Here is a 19,888-nt window from a genome sequence, read left to right on the forward strand (position 1 = left end):
CCCACAAGAGCTGCAGTTTTGGAGATGCTCTGACCCAGTCGTCTAGCCATCACAATCTGGCCCTTGTCAAAGTCGCTCAGATCCTTACGCTGCCCATTTTTCTGCTTCTAACACATCAACTTTGAGGACAAAATGTTCACTTGCTGCCTAATATATCCCACCCACTGACAGGTGGCATGATAACGAGATTATCAGTGTAATTCACTTCACCTGTCAATGGTCATAATGTTATGACTGATCGGTGTGTAGTATATATGAAACGCGTAGATAACATTACATACGAGTTTCATGAATGCCTAGCATGCTGCAATTTCAGCAGGTGCAGCGCAGCGCCTCTAGTCTCAAAAACTAAATTGAAATCGCAATTGAGACCTCCTCATTGGTTAACGCTCGTCTAAAACCCGCCCACTGGTAAAATACCGTCTCGCTATTGGCTCATCTGCCACTCGCACTTCCTGTTATGACAGGACGTGCCTGCGCGCAATAACAAAGCCCGCATTGCTGTCCGCTCCCCGACGATGACAGCCCAGCTGGCCGTGATGTGCCTCTGCGCCGCGCTGAGCTCAGGTAAGGACACGGATCCAGACATCAGCTCCGGGGTTTCATTTCACAGAGTCATCCTGGCACACAATACATCTTTACAAAAACACAGTACGGCGTGTGTTGCCCGATGCCTTCATTAGATGAGATCGGGCGTCGCGGTGCGAGTGTCGCGTCCAGGACGGCAGCGCCGGCACCGACCGAGCCCGGCCACCCACACCCGCAGGGCCGGCTCAGCGCACCGATGTGATTCAGTTGAATACATTGATTGGATCAGATTCAATTAGACCCTGCGCGACCGCTCGTGAAAATCAAGTCAAACATTCAGACTCCAGTTCAGTTTTTAAAGCGTGTTGTATATTCTAGTAATACCAGTGGAGATAGTGACGGTGCAGTTACTAATATCTAACGATCTGTCTATATATAATGCATTGTTAGATATTAGTACTTTAATATTACTACAGTAAATAAATTACAACCATATTCACCTCCAAAGTTTGTTTAAATTAACGCCATATTTTAAAATTAAAATACTGCGATATATATGCCCTAAGGTTACAGCGCCATGCTATACACACAAAACACATCATTACACTATAGAATGATTAACAATAATAGCGAAGTGTTTTTAACCACATGCATGTTTGGAAATGTTTGCACAGTGAAGGATTTCAAGGTAACTGGAATAAAACTTGATTCTGAAATGTCAATATGCGAATGGCAAATATCAGAACAAAACAACTGCATGCCTCATTCAACCTTGCATCATTGGAAGTATTCAACTTTTCCTTTTGGTGAAACCTTACCTTTAGACTTTTAATCACCTCTTTCAGAGAAACGGAATTCCCGGATTCATCCCGCTGTGGATTCTGGGATATATAGTGTATTGGAGGTTTCAATGAATTGCTCTCAATAGAAAGCGCCGCCGTGTTAAGACACTGCCATAATTAACTTCCAATCTCACACGATGGTTTAACTGAAAACAGCAACACTACTGTACATCCGACATAATTCTTAATACCGACACTGTAGCTCAGTGTTCAGACAACACTTTCCCTCAACAACAATCCGCATAACGCCGATGATGACTTACCAAGATAATAACTGGTTATTTCCAGGCAGTTGCAGTGAATTATGGGAGTTCACACTAATTGCCGACCTGCTACAGTATTCTCCATCCCCAGATGCCGATTAGGCTGGGATCAGGGTTCATCGCGCAGCCGTAGACGGAGAGTATTCCCAACACTTATTCCCAATATTTGGAGTGATCCCAGGTGGCCATAGTTCAGAGGATACGTGTGATTGAGCAAATTGCTATCGGTTCAAAATACAGCCAATTCAAATGTCATGTGCGGCGCTCTTAGTCTGAGGGAATTTAGGGGTTCCCCTTTTTAACAAAAACAAGTCATTGCCTTTGTACACATTGCCTTTAATGAATGTGCGTGCTAGTGTGTTAAATAATGTACTAGCTATATTAATTAATTACACCGATCAGTCATAACATTATGCCCACTGACAGGTGAAGTGAATAACACTGATAATCTCGTTATCATGGCACCTGTCAGTGGGTGGGATATATTAGGCAGCAAGTGAACATTTTGTCCTCAAAGTTGATGTGTTAGAAGCAGGAAAAATGGGCAGCGTAAGGATCTGAGCGACTTTGACAAGGGCCAGATTGTGATGGCTAGACGACTGGGTCAGAGCATCTCCAAAACTGCAGCTCTTGTGGGGTGTTCCCGGTCTGCAGTGGTCAGTACCTATCAAAAGTGTCCAAGGAAGGAAAAGCGGTGAACCGGCGACAGGGTCATGGGCGGCCAAGGCTCATTGATGCACGTGGGGAGCGAAGGCTGGCCCGTGTGGTCCGATCCAACAGACGAGCTACTGTAGCTCAAATTGCTGAAAAAGTGAATGCTGGTTCTGATAGAAAGGTGTCAGAACACACAGTGCATTGCAGTTTGTTGCGTATGGGGCTGCGTAGCCGCAGACCAGTCAGGGTGCCCATGCTGACCCCTGTCCACTGCTGAAAGCGCCTACAATGGGCACGTGAGCATCAGAACTGGACCACGGAGCAATGGAAGAAGGTGGCCTGGTCTGATGAATCACGAGTTCAAGGTGTTGACTTGGCCTCCAAATTCCCCAGATCTCAATCCGATCGAGCATCTGTGGGATGTGCTGGACAAACAAGTCCGATCCATGGAAGTCCCACCTCGCAACTTAAAGGATCTGCTGCTAACGTCTTGGTGCCAGATACCGCAGCACACCTTCAGAGGTCTAGTGGAGTCCATGCCTCGACGAGTCAGGGCTGTTTTGTTGGCAAAAGGGGGACCTACAAAATATTGGGCAGGTGGTCATAATGTTATGGCTGATCGGGGTATATTCCTGCTGTCACATAACATGCTTTCCCCTAAATCACGTTTTTGCCTTTCTCAGGATGATCAGTTTGACACCATTTAAGTCCCCATGTTATTAATATAATTATCTTATATAATTGACAGATACTACATTAAAAATGCTGTAATTCACCAACATCATGCACATTATTATTTTTTGATGTTTTTCTACAGTGTGGGCACTTCAGCTAATCAATAAGCATGGAGTCATATTGCAGCTATTTCCTTTGGCTGCAATTTCCCTTGAGTTCAGCTGTAAGGTAAACCAGGAGAATTCTTAGCTCTTCAGCAGTGGGAGTGCAGAGAGAGCCCTACTTGCCCAGTACTGAATCTCAAAAGGAAGTTGGCATTTGCTCTGAACACCAGTTCCTATTCATTTAAATCATCGAGTTCCCTTCACCAAACAAATGTAATAAATATGAAGCTGCTGCTGATTTAAGGAGACCTGCAAGCACTAATAGATGCCAGCCCTCCAAGACCGCAGCTGGGATGCTGTGTCTGGGGGGGCAGAGGTGTTGATCTAACCTGTGTCATTGTCGCTCTGTCCCCCAGTGCTGGCAGGAGTTGTCCCACAGCGTGCCGGCTGTGCCCTGGGCCCAGAGTTCTGGTGCCAGGATGTCCGCAGCGCCCTACAGTGCGGCGCACTACAGCAGTGCACCCAAACCGTCTGGAAGAAGGACACCGGCACTGTGGTGAGCCAGTTCTAATTATTCACTCATCTGAAGCAATTCCTGCCCTGTTCCCCTTTTACAAGTTAATGTGACTTAGAATATACCCTACTGGACGATGTGGCACCTGAACTGGATTTGAAGCACACTGGCCTAACCAGTACCAGTGTTATTGGGAGCAGAGAAGGTGTGGGAATGGGAAATGTACTATCTAAATTACTCCTGGAGAGCCACACTAATCACTTCAAGTGAACTTAAACTGGTTGTTTAGCAGAGGCCTTTTTAGTTTTGCACAAATATGTACTTTGTTTTCTTTAGCTGCTGGATATACTGACCTGCATTCATTTAACTTCAATTACTAGTCTTAAAACTCACTGATCAGGCAGTTGGGCTGCAAGTGTGTTATTGGCCACGAGGTCTGATCATTACAGAAGAGCCCTGGGGCCACGTGAAAGGAAAAAAAAAAGTTAGCATTTCGACTTTCAAACTTGAAATTTCGACCTTTAAAAAATAATTATTGACATAAAATATATACATTATTACAGCATAGAATGATTAACAATAATAGCTAAGTATTTTTAACCACATGCATGTTTGGAAATGTTTGCACAGTGAAGGATTTCAAGGTAACTGGAATAAAACTATTGATTCTGAAATGTCAATATGCGAATGGCAAATATCAGAACAAAACAACTGCATGCCTCATTCAACCTTGCATCATTGGAAGTATTCAACTTTTCCTTTTGGTGAAACCTTACCTTTAGACTTTTAATCACCTCTTTCAGAGAAACGGAATTCCCGGATTCATCCCGCTGTGGATTCTGGGATATATAGTGTATTGGAGGTTTCAATGAATTGCTCTCAATAGAAAGCGCCGCCGTGTTAAGACACTGCCATAATTAACTTCCAATCTCACACGATGGTTTAACTGAAAACAGCAACACTACTGTACATCCGACATAATTCTTAATACCGACACTGTAGCTCAGTGTTCAGACAACACTTTCCCTCAACAACAATCCGCATAACGCCGATGATGACTTACCAAGATAATAACTGGTTATTTCCAGGCAGTTGCAGTGAATTATGGGAGTTCACACTAATTGCCGACCTGCTACAGTATTCTCCATCCCCAGATGCCGATTAGGCTGGGATCAGGGTTCATCGCGCAGCCGTAGACGGAGAGTATTCCCAACACACTCGTTTATTTGGAGTGATCCCAGGTGCCCATAGTTCAGAGGATACGTGTGATTGAGCAAATTGCTATCGGTTCAAAATACAGCCAATTCAAATGTCATGTGCGGCGCTCTTAGTCTGAGGGAATTTAGGGGTTTTAAAAATAAATTTCAACATAAAATAATGAAATTTTGACTCATGAACTCAAAAGTGTAAATAAACATGGCTCCTTTCTAGAGAGGAAAGACGGGCAACTATAAGGATGCAATACCATGGATTGCATATGTATAGCTTGAGATATGGAAATATATGACTAATAGTGAATGCTTCCATTCAGCTGACATGTTGACCACCAATTGTGATACCATATGGTTTTAGTTTGTCATATTGCAGTATTGCCGTCTTCGTAAACCGCGAGCTCACCTGAGTAGTGCACCCTGTGGATCAATTACATTTTGAATCTGTCTTATCGTACCCGGTGTCACAATAAACCTCTTTGAATTGCATGTAGATGTAACCACCGATAACCCAGCATCTGTCCTGATTTCTCAATTTCATTTAGTATAAATCACAGTCCGAATAGGGTTTTCTCCTGTAAAGTCCAAGATTAGGCAATCTCTTATAAGTTACACAACTTTGAATAACACCATGACCATGCGCTAATATTGCCAGTATCTCCTTATTACTAATCACAAGTCCAAAGTACAATCTTACAAGATCTGCTATTTGAAGCATTTTGTAGATTTTTGAGGCACAATGCATACACCTCACATACCCCTTACACCTCAATGATCGGAGTTCTAAAGTGGCAATTTCGTTGTTTTTAAGTTGAAATTTTTTTTTTTAAACTGACAAATTCGTTTTTTAAAGTTTCTAGTTTACAAGTCGTCAATTCTATTTTTTTTCATTCACGTGGCCCCAGGGCTCCGTAGATCAGCCCCCAACTTCCCAAAAAATATATATATTGTGAGAAATTAGAGTATTGATCAGTTCCTGAATTGAACTAATACAATAATCCAAATTGACTGATACATGCCTTTCTGTCTGTGTCTTGGGAAATCTGTAGACTTATAAAAACAGAATTAATTGTGTGTACCAATGGCTTTTAACTGATGCCCTATTTTGGGGGTTGGGGGGTGGCAGATAGAGACCGTAATACAGGATTAGAGCAACGTAAATAGATCTTGCTGTCAGTGTCACCAGGGAGCCAGCTTCTCACGTTAATGACTAATTTTGGTTCAGAAATACCCCCCCCTTGTCTCACAGTACTGGTGTTCGAGAGAAATCTCACTTCTGCTTTCCTGGGTTTTGTCTTTTTTTATTTTTTATAATGTAAAAAAATATATATATAATAATAATACTATGATGTTATTTTTATGAATCTTCTGAAACAGTGTACATGAGTTTCCAGCTCACAAAACACCAGACAGAGCTGTCACAGAAATGGTATCAACTAGCTCTGGGGTTTTGGACGCCCGGATCCTGCAGAGCCTAGATTCTTCTACTCCTCATTCCAGCTGAGCTATGTACTTACACAGAGTATGTGCCTAGTGTTTTTTCGGAGGTCTGTACTCACCAACTATGTGAAATGCCCTCATACGGCCTGCAGGACTCCGGAGGACACAAGTTAGTCGTGCTACTCTTCAGTGTTCTTGTCTGGTTCTCCACGGGCTTAGACGTGTTGCAGGCCTCTATTAACCACCTGTCTCTGAAGACCTGGGAGGGAAAATGAAAAACAAAAAGACAGCAATGTCCCAAGTGTCTAATTTGTACAGTTACACCATTTTAGAGCGGAGTTTAAACTACAGTTTGCCTGGAGCCCTGGGGTTTGGCGAGCCCTTGCTATCAGATAGTGCTGGGGAGAAATTTAAAGAAGTGTTGGATGGGCTTTCCCCATCTCTCTCTTCCAGGGCAACGACAGCTGCAAGGACTGTGCCCAGATCTTCGAGCTGCTCCTGGACATGCTGTCGAATGCAGACACGCAGGTGGGTGTCGCCTGCTCGTGAACTGAGAGGCCTTCTGGTTTTCATTCAGGAAGGCCTCTTGGGCACCCCCGGGGTCAGGTGACTAAGAGGGTGGCTGTGGTGTAAAGTCACAAAAGACCAGAAATGTGACCAGTATGGACTCATATGGACCCAATACACTGACAAGGCTTTAGATTCTCTAGGACAGCTGTTTAAGAGTCACACCGAGCCAAGAACGAAGCGAGAGTGCCCTGGACATGGTGTCCAAAAAGAAAACCGCAATTTGTGTTTGCTGAACAGAAAGCAGAAGAGAGGAATATGTATATTTGTGTGTGTGTGTGTGTATGTATGTATGTATGTATATATATATATAATATACTTTATTTGTGTCCTGTGGTTATTCGGATGCTTTTATCTGTTCTCACTGGTCCTCTTTCAGTTCCGACAGCACTGCGCTATATTAATACAGCCACAGCTACCTCCCCTCTGCTTCTGCGTTCTCTTCCTCTTCTGAAGGGGACTGTTCCTCTTTCGGTTGCCCTCTTATCATTTAACAGTTCGCTGTGGCGCACCTGCCCTCTTTATTACCTGGCGGAGTCCCAGTCCAGTCCTGAAGATGTATATTCATCTGCAGGCCACGGCGAAAGCTCACATTCCTCAAGATTGTGTTAGCCAACTACCTGATTGGGTTAAACAATACAGAGCTTGGCTGAAGGCCCATTTTGAGAATATGCCCCCTCACTAGCAGCAGAGCATATGTAGCAGCATCGAGAGTCACTTTGACAGCCTGCTATTTGATTCTTTCCACTCTTCCCTTCTCTATCCCTCCCAGGAGATTATCAAGGATACTCTGGAAGAGTTATGCAACCGCTTGCCCACTGCGGAGACCAGGGCCCAGTGCCTCAAACAGGTGGACACCAAGATACCCTTGGTCATCAACTTCCTGACCACTAAAGTCGTAGGTGTCCACTCGCCCTTCTGTCTCTTGTGTTCTTTAGCAACTGTGTGTGACCAAATATGAACATAGTCCATACATTATCTCCGTGGCTGTGTGACAGTGATGCTAGGCCTTGGGTTGGTAAAGCGTATCTACAGCTGTCATTCATAGCTGTTGGCGTATTCTCCTTCCTTTCCCTTACGCAGAACCCTGGCAGTGTATGTATCATGCTGGGAATTTGTCACATCCATTCGGAGACCAGGAATCTGGAGCTGCTGTCCAATCAAATTGCAGATGATGAACTGCGCCACAGCCTTGTTCAGAAGGGCACAAGCTCAGAGGTGAGAGGGCACAGCACTTGCCCAAACATCACTTTTTTTTAAGCTATTCGGAAGCTCTCCCCCCCGCCACCCCCAAGAACGCCCACTCCACATCTCACACTATTCAAATCCATACCATTTGAATAGTACACTACTAGAATACTAACAAAGAAAAATGTAGTCCTAACAGTCATCTTGCATTTAGTTTGTTGTTTCTATTTATGTACCTCTACTCTATTCAGTCATTTCCACCACATCTTAGGTTGGCTAACTTTTCATCGAGAGAAACAGGAAACCAATCGATACAGGTGTTGGTGTGTTGCTCTGACTGCGCCTCTGTGTTACAGGTGCAGATTACGCCCCAGTGCACTTTCTGTGTCCTCCTCATCAAGAAACTGGAGGACCTGCTGCCCAAGGACAGGACCGAGGTAAGATGCAAAAACCACACGCCTCCCACCGAGGTCTTCTTTAAGAACGCACTTAGAAAAGGGTTCCTCTCCACCCAACACCCCCAAATAAGGTGTGCCGCTAACGTGGCCTCGACCTGAGCAACCAAAACCGAGCGGGTTTGTGCCGAAAAAAGGCAGAAAAAAGCTAAATAAACTTTTACACTGTGGCTGGAGTAAAAATCATAGAAAGTAACTGCTCACAGTGACGTAAGCAGCTTCTGGAATAAGGTCTGCAGGTGTCGTGTTAATAATAAACCCGAGGGACTACTTTGTGACACACTTACTCAGAAACATCTGCTTGTACGCAAGAATGAACAAGAGATGAATCCACGCTCAGACCCTGGCCCTGCTCTCACATCACCTCTCTCTCCTCTCCCGTGTGCCTGGTGTCCCGTAGGAAGCCATTGTCCACCTGCTGGCAGAGGTCTGCACCCACCTGCCTGCAAAGTATGCCGAGGAGTGTCAGAACTTTGTGAACACCTATGGCAAGACTGTGCTGGAGTACCTGCTGGCCTCCATGGCTCCACACACCATCTGCTTCCTGCTGCACCTCTGCCTGACTGAGGAGAGCCCTGTTCTAGGCAAGTGAGGCGTTTGTTACGTGTGGAAAGCCCCAAGCATCTAATACAGAAAACTACTAATATTAATAAACAGTGCTGATAATTCTCCACATTTCTCACATTCTCACAGCCGCCGTGAGTGAGCCGGACTGCGAGGCCTGTCTGAGTGTGACCGCCTTGGCACAGATCACCCTGGGCACCAATGCCACCGAGGACCAGACCGCGGCCGTCATGGACACCGTGTGCCACTACTACCCCTCTGCCATCCCTGCGGTCAGTGCACGGTCCTCAATGAAACATCAGCCACAAGGAACCTCACACTGGTCCTTTGGGCAATGGGACAAAACTGATCGGCTTGCTTAAGGCTTTGCAGCAGAGCTCCCCTTGGCAGCCAATCTGCGTGGACGTTTTATTGTATTTGGAAGCTGTTTCCAAAATACAGCACCGATTTGTTTGTTTTTTAATCACAATAAAATGAAACAAAAGTGAAATGTTTTTCATGAGCAAGGTAACGTTGTGCTTTTCTATTTCAGTGCAAGAACTTCACCGACGAGTACAAACCCAAGCTGCTGAAGGTGCTGGCGAAGCCGTGGGACACTCACACCATGTGCAGGGTGAGTGCGGTCTGTTCGCTGCCCAAACACAGGCCACCCTTCTGGATTCACAACTAGCAGGGCTCGAGCTGTACTGAAATTAACAACAAAGAGTGTGAGGAAGCAGTAGCAGTTGTGTTTTGAATGCACAGCAATGCTGAATTTGTGCCTGTATCTTGTACTGTAGTTAACTTAGGCTATTGTTGCTCAGCAAGACAGGTCATCTCACACAAAGTTATAAGGCAAATATTAAATAAATAAATACTAATAATCATTACAAAGCATTCCATTTAAACCTATGTTGGGCCTACTGCCAGGTAACATTTGCATGATCCTCCCACACAGGAAGTCCAGGCCTGCGCCACAGTGAAAAAGGTCCCCCTGCTTGGAGAAAACAAATGTACCTGGGGACCCTCCTACTGGTGCACCGATATGCATAGTGCCTCCCAGTGCAACGTGAGTCAGCAGCAGATGTCCGGACGTTGTTCATGTTGCGTTGTTTCATCTGCCCCCCTGCACGCGCACACACACACGCACCCACAGCCACTCTGAGTTCAATATTCAAATATTTGTGTTTTCCAGGCGGTGGAGCATTGCCAGGCGCACGTGTGGAAGTAGGCGCGGACAGCCTGCAGTGCCTGGACTCGGGGACCCTGCCAGCTCACAGTGCCACCCTTGGCTTCAACTGGCAGATATCTGCACCGACCCCTGCTATCCTTGTGGCAATTGTGTCCAGCGAACTGAAGACAACTATAGTGTGCTCTGTCTCTCTCCCTTTCCCTCTATCTTTCTCTCTTTCACTTACACTGCTGGTTTTGTGATTTTGTTTTTGTCCCCCGGCTGAAAAAATAAGCGACACTGGCAAATATGAGGGCAATCGGCATGGTGTGCTTGTCTGTTTACTTGCATTTTACTGGTGCCAAAAACTCACATTGAACTGAACCTTGAAAGATCCTAAAGGCAGACAGGATGGTCCTCTGTGTTTCATTGTGGTGCAACTGTCCAATCCACTTGTGCAACAGATAGGCAGTTTGTCCACAAGGCTAGGCTGGGCTCTGCATGACAGAATGACCTGGTGTGTGCACCCAGCACTGTTTGACATCAGGGCTTTATTGAAAGAGCGGGATCTTGGCATAGGTCCCCTGCTTGTCTGTGGAATAGAACCAGGCTTTTAAAAGTTCTCCAGATTCACACTCCGGAGAAAAGAGCACAGCACCACAGTCCAGATATACAAATCAAAGAGCAGCCAGGGCCCTGCGCCGGAGATCACTGCAGGATTCTGTATGCAAACATACACAAACTCACGCACTCGTTCACACACACTCACTGAAGTGAATATTAGCCTGTCTGTACTCTCCCTCATTAATGTGGGTTACACTTTAAAGCCGCAGTGCGTTCATAGAAAGCAGGCCGAATCCAGTCCTCTCTCTGTCGCTTCCCTTTTTCTGGGCCGCCAGCAGCCATGCCTGAGCTGACTGAAGTGCCATTTCTGCTCTTCTCTCTACAAAACAGAATGTACTTTTCTCATTTTCCTCTCGCTCATGCACTACTAGAAGTCTGTTATGCCTTGATTTTGCTCAGTTAAAATTTTTAAATAAAACTCACAATTATTTTTGGGGGGTGGTGACTAAGGGAACACGCAACGTGTGTGAGGTGTGCCCCCGGGCTGAATCACTGCGATTTAATTAACCACTAACAACGTATTTTAGGGAAACTGAATAGGTGTGGGGCCTACTTTGATTGCATTGCAAAGCTCGTGAAAGACATTTGAGGAATACTGTCGTTATGCCCAAGAACATCTGTGTATCAGATTTCCTGTCTGTGAATACACAGGTGTCAAAGAGTTGGACGGTTGGGTGGTTCTGAATTGCATTCTTAGAACAGTGGCACAGACAAACTCCACCGCACCGACGAGAGATGCGCGGGCCTGCAGCCGGCCTGGTTAAGCTGCTAAAGGACAGGCAATGACAATATTCAGCTCGAAGTCCTGCTACAAAACAAAATCTGAAGTAATACAAATGCACCCAGTCTCTTAATCAGTTCAAATTTGCATCTTGTACCAGAATGGATTGGGGGGACACATTATGCAATAAGCTTCCAGGAATTATTTTCTAGTTTTAAACATCACTGCTCTGCAGCAAGAGAAATGTGTGCTTAATCATGTGCCAATTATTTGCATTGGTGAAATCAGATTTTTGTTTTAAATTTGTTTAAGTTGATTTTAATAGGGGACATATTGTCAAACGATTGTTTTGTACCTAGTGCAGCATTGATCTGTATATTGGGTTTTTGGCTTTGTCTGATTAAAATTATAATTGATTTGTGACAAGGGCCTTGTTTTCATTCAAGCACTGCTGAAGAACACATTAAAATATGAATCACTAAGTCTGTATACAATACTCAAAACAACAATCCACATCTTCGTAAACTCAATGCAAACCACACACACCCTAATGGGAGTGTAAGTTGACTGGGGACTCTTAACTCAAACCCTTGCCCACATGAAAAATGTAAACCTTATTCGATTACTAAATTTAATTCTAGTGCAACATTTACTTTGTAAAGTCAAAATATTACTCCAATTTGTTGCCAACTCCAAGGCAACTGAACTGGATTCAAGGAAAATCTTGAACACTGTTTAAAAACCAGGCTGCCTTTTTCTTTAGTAACAGGTCATGACACATCTTAATGCATTTACACTTAAGAAGAACATTTTTACAAAGGGGTTGATTTTAATGAGAATTCACATGTTTATCATACAAGTCGTGCTGAACAAATACCACAATACGAAAAACTATAATTAGCGTGTGCCTCTGCTCACCTAACGCAAAGTGACGCTGAGGGCCGAAACCATCCAATGGGAAAGTATTCAAGAGTGGAGCTGGTTCAACAGTTGCCCCTGACCTCGAGAAGCTGAGCTGGACAAAAAACTGTTTTGATTCTAGAAGAAATATTAAATCAATGTGGGCAATAGGAAAGTGGGGGAAAAAACAAGATGCTTTAATACATTCTAGTGGTTTTCCTGCAGGCTGAATACTGATCTGATTGCCATATGGTGATCCAGTTGCTCAGCTCAAAAGGTTAAAACCAATCCCAAGATCTTTATTGTACTTGAAGAGCTGTTTCCCCCACCACCCTCGCTGACAGACAGAACAGCAAGCAAATGACCAGGAATACAGGTCCTGTCTTTGCTTACAGGTTTCAGACCAGAATGGCAGTGAAAAAACACCCCCAAAAGTTCACAAGTCTTGTTTTTCTCTAGAGAAATTTATTTACATTTTTCTTTCTTTGCTTTCTTATTAAACATCAGAACACAGAAGGGAAAAAAAGGGCAAAACAAATAAATCCACAGCTGCAGTCTTCAGCTTAGACTGGCAGTTTCCTTTTGCTGTTGTTTCTTTGAGAATGGCACACATACACACACAACCCGAAGATAACCACAAGACGCAACAAAAATAGGAAATAAAAGAAATCAAATTAAAATGTGGCCAGCGGCTGGGATTCTTCAGGTTCGCTCACAGTCCCCTTGAAGTGAGTCAAGAAGCGTGACCAGAAATACAACCAGGAGTAAAACCACTGGGGACTAGCAGTGAGCGTGTCCCGAACACTTAGCTGTGTGGGCTGGTGCCAACAGGGAGCTCCTGGCCTGCAGCAGGGTGTCAGCGCTCGCTCATGCCCCCTTGTGGTTGTCTTCCTCATCACTCTCTCTCCTCTTCCAAATCTGCAAAAACAAAACAGTGCGATTCAGAACTGCTCAGTTGGGACGACGACACTACATCTAAAGATCAGTCTAGGCTGGCTGATTTCTCCAGAGTCCCATCTGTGCTGCCCCTACACAGCCAGTTTGTGCACACAGCATTTGGAGAGACTGCATAGCACAAGCACAAATGTTTCCTAGTGGGATTTTCCACATTTAGAAGCACATCCCCATAGGTAGGGCTGTGCGATATGACGATATATATCGTATGACGATAGAAAAACATCTATCATTTAATATTATGCTATATCGTTTATATCGTGGTGTTGCAAATTGCAATCTTTACGGCAGTATTTTTCGTCATTAGGACGCTTTGCATTCTTCCCGGTTCTTCCACACGTGTCAGATGCGGCAAGAAATGTCCATCAGAAACAGACAGACATGAGGAGAGAGACCTGACACACAATAACCAACACAACCAAGAGATACTTTAATGCGCAAGCACACACGGTCCGTCCCACTCTCGTCGCCGGGCTGAACTCGATCTGCAAGCAGCACCCCCCACCCCCACTAATTTAGACTGATATCATTTGTATAAAAACAATAAAAGTTTGTTTTCATTTTAATGAATTGGAAAGCAATGCAAACACATGCAGAAAGTATAATTTTCTTTTTATTAAGATGAAGTGGTTCAACAGTTTTATTAATAATAATAATAATAATAATAATAATAACTATTTTGTATTAACAACGTGCTGTACTTGTAAGTACAATCGAGACGCGACAGTCAGAGGAGAAATGTCTCCGTCTAGTAGATGTTAATGCGCCACTATTAACCTGGGGTGCTAAATCTACCTGAATCTGTACCATTTTACAGCGCATGTGTTGCGTGATCACTATTACTTGTGTTATTGTTGTTATGTGACAGTAAATCATAATGTGTATATGTATATATGTGTTCTGAGGAAGATAAGTCGAAACGCGTAAGCATTATGATGTTCACTTTTTCTCTAACAAATAATTTTTGAGACGGGAGATGCTGTCCTTCCTTGACCGGATAATTGTTCTATATAAAATCCCTGGGATAAGGCACCCCGCATTTAAGATTTATTAAAACTATTGTAACGCCAGCTATTTTTAAACTTATGTATATATATGTGTGTGTGTGTGTGTGTATAGAGATAGCTATATATATATATATATCCCATAACAACATAACACACGTAATAGTAATCACACAACACTTGCCCTGTAATGTGTTGCATTCTGCATATATTTACCATGACAGCCTGCATGTAGTATTTGTTAGTTTTGCTTATTGGAGGATTAACAAAATAATTGTAGTTTGAATGTCTTTGGTCTTATTGATTGGATAAAAACAAGAATTATCGAGATATACATTGTGTATCGCCCAAACTTCTAAAAATATCGAGATTTTAAGTCATATCGCCCAGCCCTACCCATAGGTAATTGTTCTATTTATTTATTTTAATTGTATTTATATATAAGAGTTAATGGTACTACAGTAAGGCACCTAGTACATCAGTGCCGCCCAACCCTGGCTCTAGGGGACCCCCTGTATCTGCTGCTTTTAATTCCAACTGGGCTCTAAACCGGCCAGCAGACCCAGTGCCTCGCCAGGCATGGGTGTAGGGAGCAGCAGTGCGTTACCTGAATGTAGGCCTCAGAAAGGGTGATCATCTGGGGCAGGATGTCCGTCACCTGCAGGTCCTGAAGCTCGTACCACTTCCCCGTTCCCTGTCAGACACCAGACAGCACCGGGTCAGAGACATGACCAACAGAACGAGCAACAGAGACGCTCAGGCAGGGTTTACTTGTCTTTCTGCAACACTAACCAACTTGTCACTGTCAAATAGTGACATCACAGAAATCACACAGGATCACCATGACAAAAGAACAAAATCACTGAAGAACAAACATGAGATGTAAAAACAGAACAAGTGCAGCCACAGCCACAGGGCTCCTCGATAAGGGGAGTTTAGGCGGCCGTGCCGAGCCTTCTCCCCTCAGGAGGCGCACGGCAGCTCTTACATGATGCAGCACGTGGATCCGGTACGCCCCCTCTGTGGGCTTCCCATCATGCACCACGTTGGCCACCAAGTCATAGGTGGTGTTCTTCTCTGTGACCTGGGCCTCCTCGGTAAGGTACTCGCGCAGGTCCACGTTCCTGGGCCACACAGAGGGACACGGTCAAGTCATCAGCACAGCAAACATCTTTTCAAATATGTTTCATGAGAACGAGCACCCAAAACATTACACACACGTCTTCCGAATGTGCCAGTAACACCGGCGGGTCACGGAGCCCAGACTCACGTGATGGGGAAGTTGACGATGGTGGGGTTTTTCTCCACAAAGAAGTTGTTCTTAGTGAAGCGCTTGATGCAGAAGATGAGGTAAGGAGGCAGTTTGGTCAGCTGGAATTTCTTCAGGAAGTTCTCCTTGTAGGTCTTGTACTCCTGAAGGAAGGAAGACAGCAATCGCAGTGAGACACAGTTGACTGAAATAGGACGGGCCACCTGGAACCACGAGCAGTACAGCCTTGAATGCTATTCACAGCTCAGGGTCTGTTCTAAACATTGTCAAAAAATATATAAACGGATCAGTGGACTGGAGGTGACATTTAATTTGATCACAGTTTTTGGATCAGAGGAAAGGAGTCACCCTCCCTCCTCCCTCCAGCTACAGCGAGGGCCCGAGTGCAGAGCCAGGCTGTGGGCTGAGAGCCGTACCTTCTCAGTGATGCCGTTGAACTTGGCCAGGATGTTGAAGAGGGGGACCTGGGGAATGATCAGCTGCTCCTTCTCATCCTTGTACAAGGGGGCGGTGGGAAGGTCAAGGGTCAGATACAGGAAGGTAGACTCCGACATCTTCTCCTGGTACTCGTCGTTGGACAGCAGCGCCTCTTTCTCCTCCGGCGGCTGCAGGACAGAGGCAGAAAGCAAGACAGGATTATTCTTCCGCAGATTAACAGCCATAACATTTAAATGTGTATATTCAAAGGGTCAAACAAGCATCTTGTAAAAACATATTTTCTATTATTTAAAAAAAGACTTCTCCCGTTTTTAAAAATGTCGGAATGGCCACAACGAAATAAGTGGAGGGAAAAAACTAAAAACTAACAGCGCACAGTGGCTGTACTCACCAGGTCAGGGTGTGGCAGCTTCTTGGAGAATATGCGCATAGACCCCTGGAAGACTTTGGTGATGCTGGCTGCAGAGAAGAGAAAGGGCTCAGAGACTCCGCTCCGTGCTTTGATATCCGAGGGCAAACCAACTTCCTAGCAGTTCCTCTGTCAATACCACCCCGTATCACAGCTGCACATCCATGGAATCCCAACTGAAGTACCACTACAATAAGCCACACTGAGCTGGGTTTAGAGCAGGTGTCCTTAACCAGGAGTGCCACCCTGGGATTGCGTGATGGGAGTCCAGGGGCTGCAGGTGTGCCAATTCAACTTTTAATTGTTTATAAAATAAGACATTGTAAACCACCCAAAATTAAATTCATATCAGTAAGTCAAATCAAAATTACTATGGCCTATAAAATCGTCAGCACCCCCCACGCACACTGGTTTAGAGAATGAAAATCCCCCATTGGCCTGTGGGAACCAAGGTCAACTCACAGCAACAGGAGGTCAATTCACAGTTCATTGGCCAGGCGTTTCTGAATTCATTTAAGCCTCAAGAAGAGAATAATTCTTATATATACATATCCCCTTCCTCCCCCAATTGCTCACTCACATGGTTTCTTCTTCGTGCCCCCCAGAGCTCCATGCAGGGCATTCAAGAACCAGGACAGGAAGTCCACAGCATCACCTGCAGGAAGCACACACACACACACATAGGTCAGGGAATGCTGGGATACTGTATCCTCACCCCACAGGTACTGAATCAGAACTGAATATGGCATTTGCACAAAACATACATCTTAATAACAATAATAAAACCGATAACTAGGTTGTGCGTGGCTTGCAAGAACAATGGGAACACTGTGCACGGCCAGTACTCTGGTTGCAGTCAAATCCCTCTCAGGTGTTTGCAGTGTAGGGCCCCTCAACAGGACATGGACTGCATGGCACTTACCCTGCTTGGTGATCTGGAAGTTCTTCTTGCTGCACAGCACCACGGCCTGCAGCATCTCGTGGGGGGAGACGTGGGCTTTGAAGTTGCGGGGGTTCCAGAGCTTCCTCATGAGTTCGCCGAAACGCTGCACCAACAGGAACATGATGTCGCCGGGCGGCCGCTTGATGGACTTGTAGTTCTCCTCCTCCAGGAAGTAGTTCCTCAGCGGCGGAACGTTGGACAGAGCCTGGGGTGGGGGGGGCATGGTTAAAGTTAATTTAACATTATAATTAGTTATTTATAGCACCTTTCATGTCAGCACATCCCAAAGCACATTCCAATAAAAGCAAAACAACAGTTACACATCTGTATTAAAAACACGACAGCATACAATTTTTCAACAATCTAGGGGCTAAAAATGAGATTATAACCCCTTCGTTCACTGTGTACACCACGGTCTTACCTGCAGCACTACGTTGGCATAGTCATTGGCCTTAATGTTGTTCAGGCCCACGATGCCCGGCAGGTAGGTGGTGCCGTCGTAAGCCCGGTACAGCTTGCCTTGCTTGTCCAGGTTGGAGATGTGCTGCTTGGTGAAGGTGGGCTTCAGGACATACTGGAAAGGCAAAGGCATGCAATGAACACAACTGCATTTGAATACAGCAAGAGGGAAATCTCAGGAAACCTACAGCAACTGTCTCCCTCACAGCCGAGGTCCACATAGTTTACCTTACAATATGGAAAATATCAAGGCAACACACAGGTACCAATGTATTTATAGTCCTTTCCGAAACAAAGGTAGCATGCATGCTCTCAAGGGCAATAATACTAGACTGCATGAGCAGGGCTAGGCTTTTCTTTGTATGTTTTTTTTTCAAGCACATGACACAAAACGGGCCTCTGACCCAGGCAGGTCCCAGCTCCTCACCGTGATGTCCTCCAGGGAAGAGTCGATGATCTCGTAGTTGTCTGGGAGACAGTAGAACTTGAGGGTGTGCAGGTTGAGGAAGACGTGGTGGGTGAACTGCACGCTGTGTGTGTACGCGTGGGACTTCAGACCGCGACCTGCAATCACACACACACCACGAGGTCAGGGCCAGCGAGAGGACCATCTCATTCTCCACCACATAAACGACACCCGTTTCCGGCTATTACAGTCCCTGCAGCTGAGGCCTGGACCAAATCAAAACTTTTCACATTCCCATGAATCACAAATTCACGTTTTTATTTTTTAAGTACTGCAAAGTGGCTTCTGGTACAGGTTTGTAATTTTTGCTAGGCCAGGGTTTTGATTTGGTCTAGGCCTTAGTCCAATTCCCCAGTATTCAAGACCATAAACTCTATAAACAGTGCTGAAATATTAAGCAGTGCACAAGGAGATCAAAGATCCCCTTCTGGTGAAAGGACCATCTCCCACCTTGAAAGTATTTGCCACAAATCAGGCAGGCGTAGACGTTGATGTGAGACAGAGAGATGGAGCAAAGCTTTTCAAAGTCAAAATCCAAGACACTCCTAGAGAAGATGAAAAACAAAAGGCAATGGTATTATACTCCATTAAACTCCATCCATTTTAAAACCATGCATACTGTACCACCCCTTTTGGACCAGGTAGGTTTAATAGATCTGTGAAAGTGGGCAATGTTTAGTTGGCTTGAGTGCTGGCTTGCCTGTTAATGGTATCCAAATAGGGGCAGTGCCGACTCCTGTGGTCCTCAGGGGCATCCTGCGACCGTCCTAATTTCGCTGGGACTGATGGACAGAAAGCAGATTAAAAAAAAAAACTTTATTAGTAGTAGTCTTGAATGCACATAATTGCACGTGTTGAAAACCAAACCGTATCTGTTGTACAAACCTAGTCTTCACATCCCGAGAAACACTCAACACAGTGACTCTAGAAACTTCCATAGCACACCATGACATACAACTCATATTCAATTCTGCAATCGCCAATAACCCACTTTTCAACTAATACCATGAGGACTGACCCACGTATACAGTAACCGTTTCTGATTTTCTAAACTGTATAACAGCAATTACACCATTTGCCAATTTCGACGTCACTCTCATGTTTTCAGATTCAGAGATCGGGGGAACACGTTTTTGCAACGTATGCTAAAACGGTTTATTTTAAGTGTATGGCTTTAAGTATACTTGGTACAGGAAATGTACACAGGTTTAGGTTAGCTAGGCTAGCAGACCACTGTATGTATGCAACTTGCTATAGTTGTAATCTCGTGTTTTGCAGTGTTTGTGTTGTTAAATGTACTCACGCTCATCTTCCTCGTCGTCCAGATCGATATCCCTCTCTCGTTTTACAGTCACCATGTCTCCAGTTAAAAAACGCCGGCTCAACCGTATGTATTTTAAATATTATTTGTGCAACATGTACAGATACTGAAACTCCCGGTCACAGAAAACCATTCACCAACCATCGACTCGTTCAAAAATAAAGGCCGACCAAGACCTAGCCCTGAGTTACAACCCGTGTCGTGCTTTGCAGTGTAACACGCGG

At 44.8% G+C, this 19,888-nt stretch overlaps 2 protein-coding genes across 2 annotated transcripts; one reads left to right on the plus strand and one right to left on the minus strand.

The window, feature by feature from the left end:
- Window positions 1-442: 442 nt before the first annotated feature.
- On the plus strand, window positions 443-11,926 carry sftpbb (surfactant protein Bb). Its single transcript, XM_066714333.1, has 11 exons — window positions 443-567; window positions 3,483-3,622; window positions 6,685-6,759; window positions 7,571-7,696; window positions 7,882-8,016; window positions 8,343-8,423; window positions 8,842-9,025; window positions 9,135-9,277; window positions 9,538-9,618; window positions 9,943-10,053; window positions 10,180-11,926. Exons 1-11 carry the CDS (start codon window positions 519-521, stop codon window positions 10,213-10,215), a joined length of 1,161 nt encoding a protein of 386 aa, XP_066570430.1. The 5' UTR covers window positions 443-518; the 3' UTR covers window positions 10,216-11,926.
- A 383-nt stretch (window positions 11,927-12,309) lies between these two features.
- On the minus strand, window positions 12,310-19,875 carry usp39 (ubiquitin specific peptidase 39). Its single transcript, XM_066714330.1, has 13 exons — window positions 19,647-19,875; window positions 19,044-19,125; window positions 18,794-18,888; window positions 18,305-18,441; window positions 17,840-17,992; window positions 17,398-17,623; window positions 17,056-17,130; window positions 16,458-16,525; window positions 16,045-16,233; window positions 15,629-15,771; window positions 15,347-15,482; window positions 14,966-15,052; window positions 12,310-13,318 (listed from the first exon to the last, which is right to left on the minus strand). Exons 1-13 carry the CDS (start codon window positions 19,699-19,701, stop codon window positions 13,268-13,270), a joined length of 1,497 nt encoding a protein of 498 aa, XP_066570427.1. The 5' UTR covers window positions 19,702-19,875; the 3' UTR covers window positions 12,310-13,267.
- Between the last annotated feature and the right edge of the window lie 13 nt (window positions 19,876-19,888).

The sequence above is a fragment of the Amia ocellicauda genome, chromosome 9 (assembly GCF_036373705.1).
Source record: "Amia ocellicauda isolate fAmiCal2 chromosome 9, fAmiCal2.hap1, whole genome shotgun sequence".
In the NCBI taxonomy this organism is placed as follows: Eukaryota; Metazoa; Chordata; class Actinopteri; order Amiiformes; family Amiidae; genus Amia; species Amia ocellicauda.

What these genes read in the sequence shown, in the direction of transcription:
- sftpbb (XM_066714333.1), top strand. Translation starts at nt 519, where the DNA reads ATGACAGCCCAGCTGGCCGTGATGTGCCTCTGCGCCGCGCTGAGCTCA. An exon ending in ACACTCACACCATGTGCAGG is followed by an intron (nt 9,619 to 9,942) that starts GTGAGTGCGGTC and finishes CCTCCCACACAG; the next exon opens with GAAGTCCAGGCCTGCGCCAC. An exon ending in ATAGTGCCTCCCAGTGCAAC is followed by an intron (nt 10,054 to 10,179) that starts GTGAGTCAGCAG and finishes TGTGTTTTCCAG; the next exon opens with GCGGTGGAGCATTGCCAGGC.
- usp39 (XM_066714330.1), bottom strand. Translation starts at nt 19,701, where the DNA reads ATGGTGACTGTAAAACGAGAGAGGGATATCGATCTGGACGACGAGGAA. An exon ending in TATTTGGATACCATTAACAG is followed by an intron (nt 18,889 to 19,043) that starts GCAAGCCAGCAC and finishes CATCTTCTCTAG; the next exon opens with GAGTGTCTTGGATTTTGACT. An exon ending in TTTCTGAGGCCTACATTCAG is followed by an intron (nt 13,319 to 14,965) that starts GTAACGCACTGC and finishes TTGTTTTTGCAG; the next exon opens with ATTTGGAAGAGGAGAGAGAG.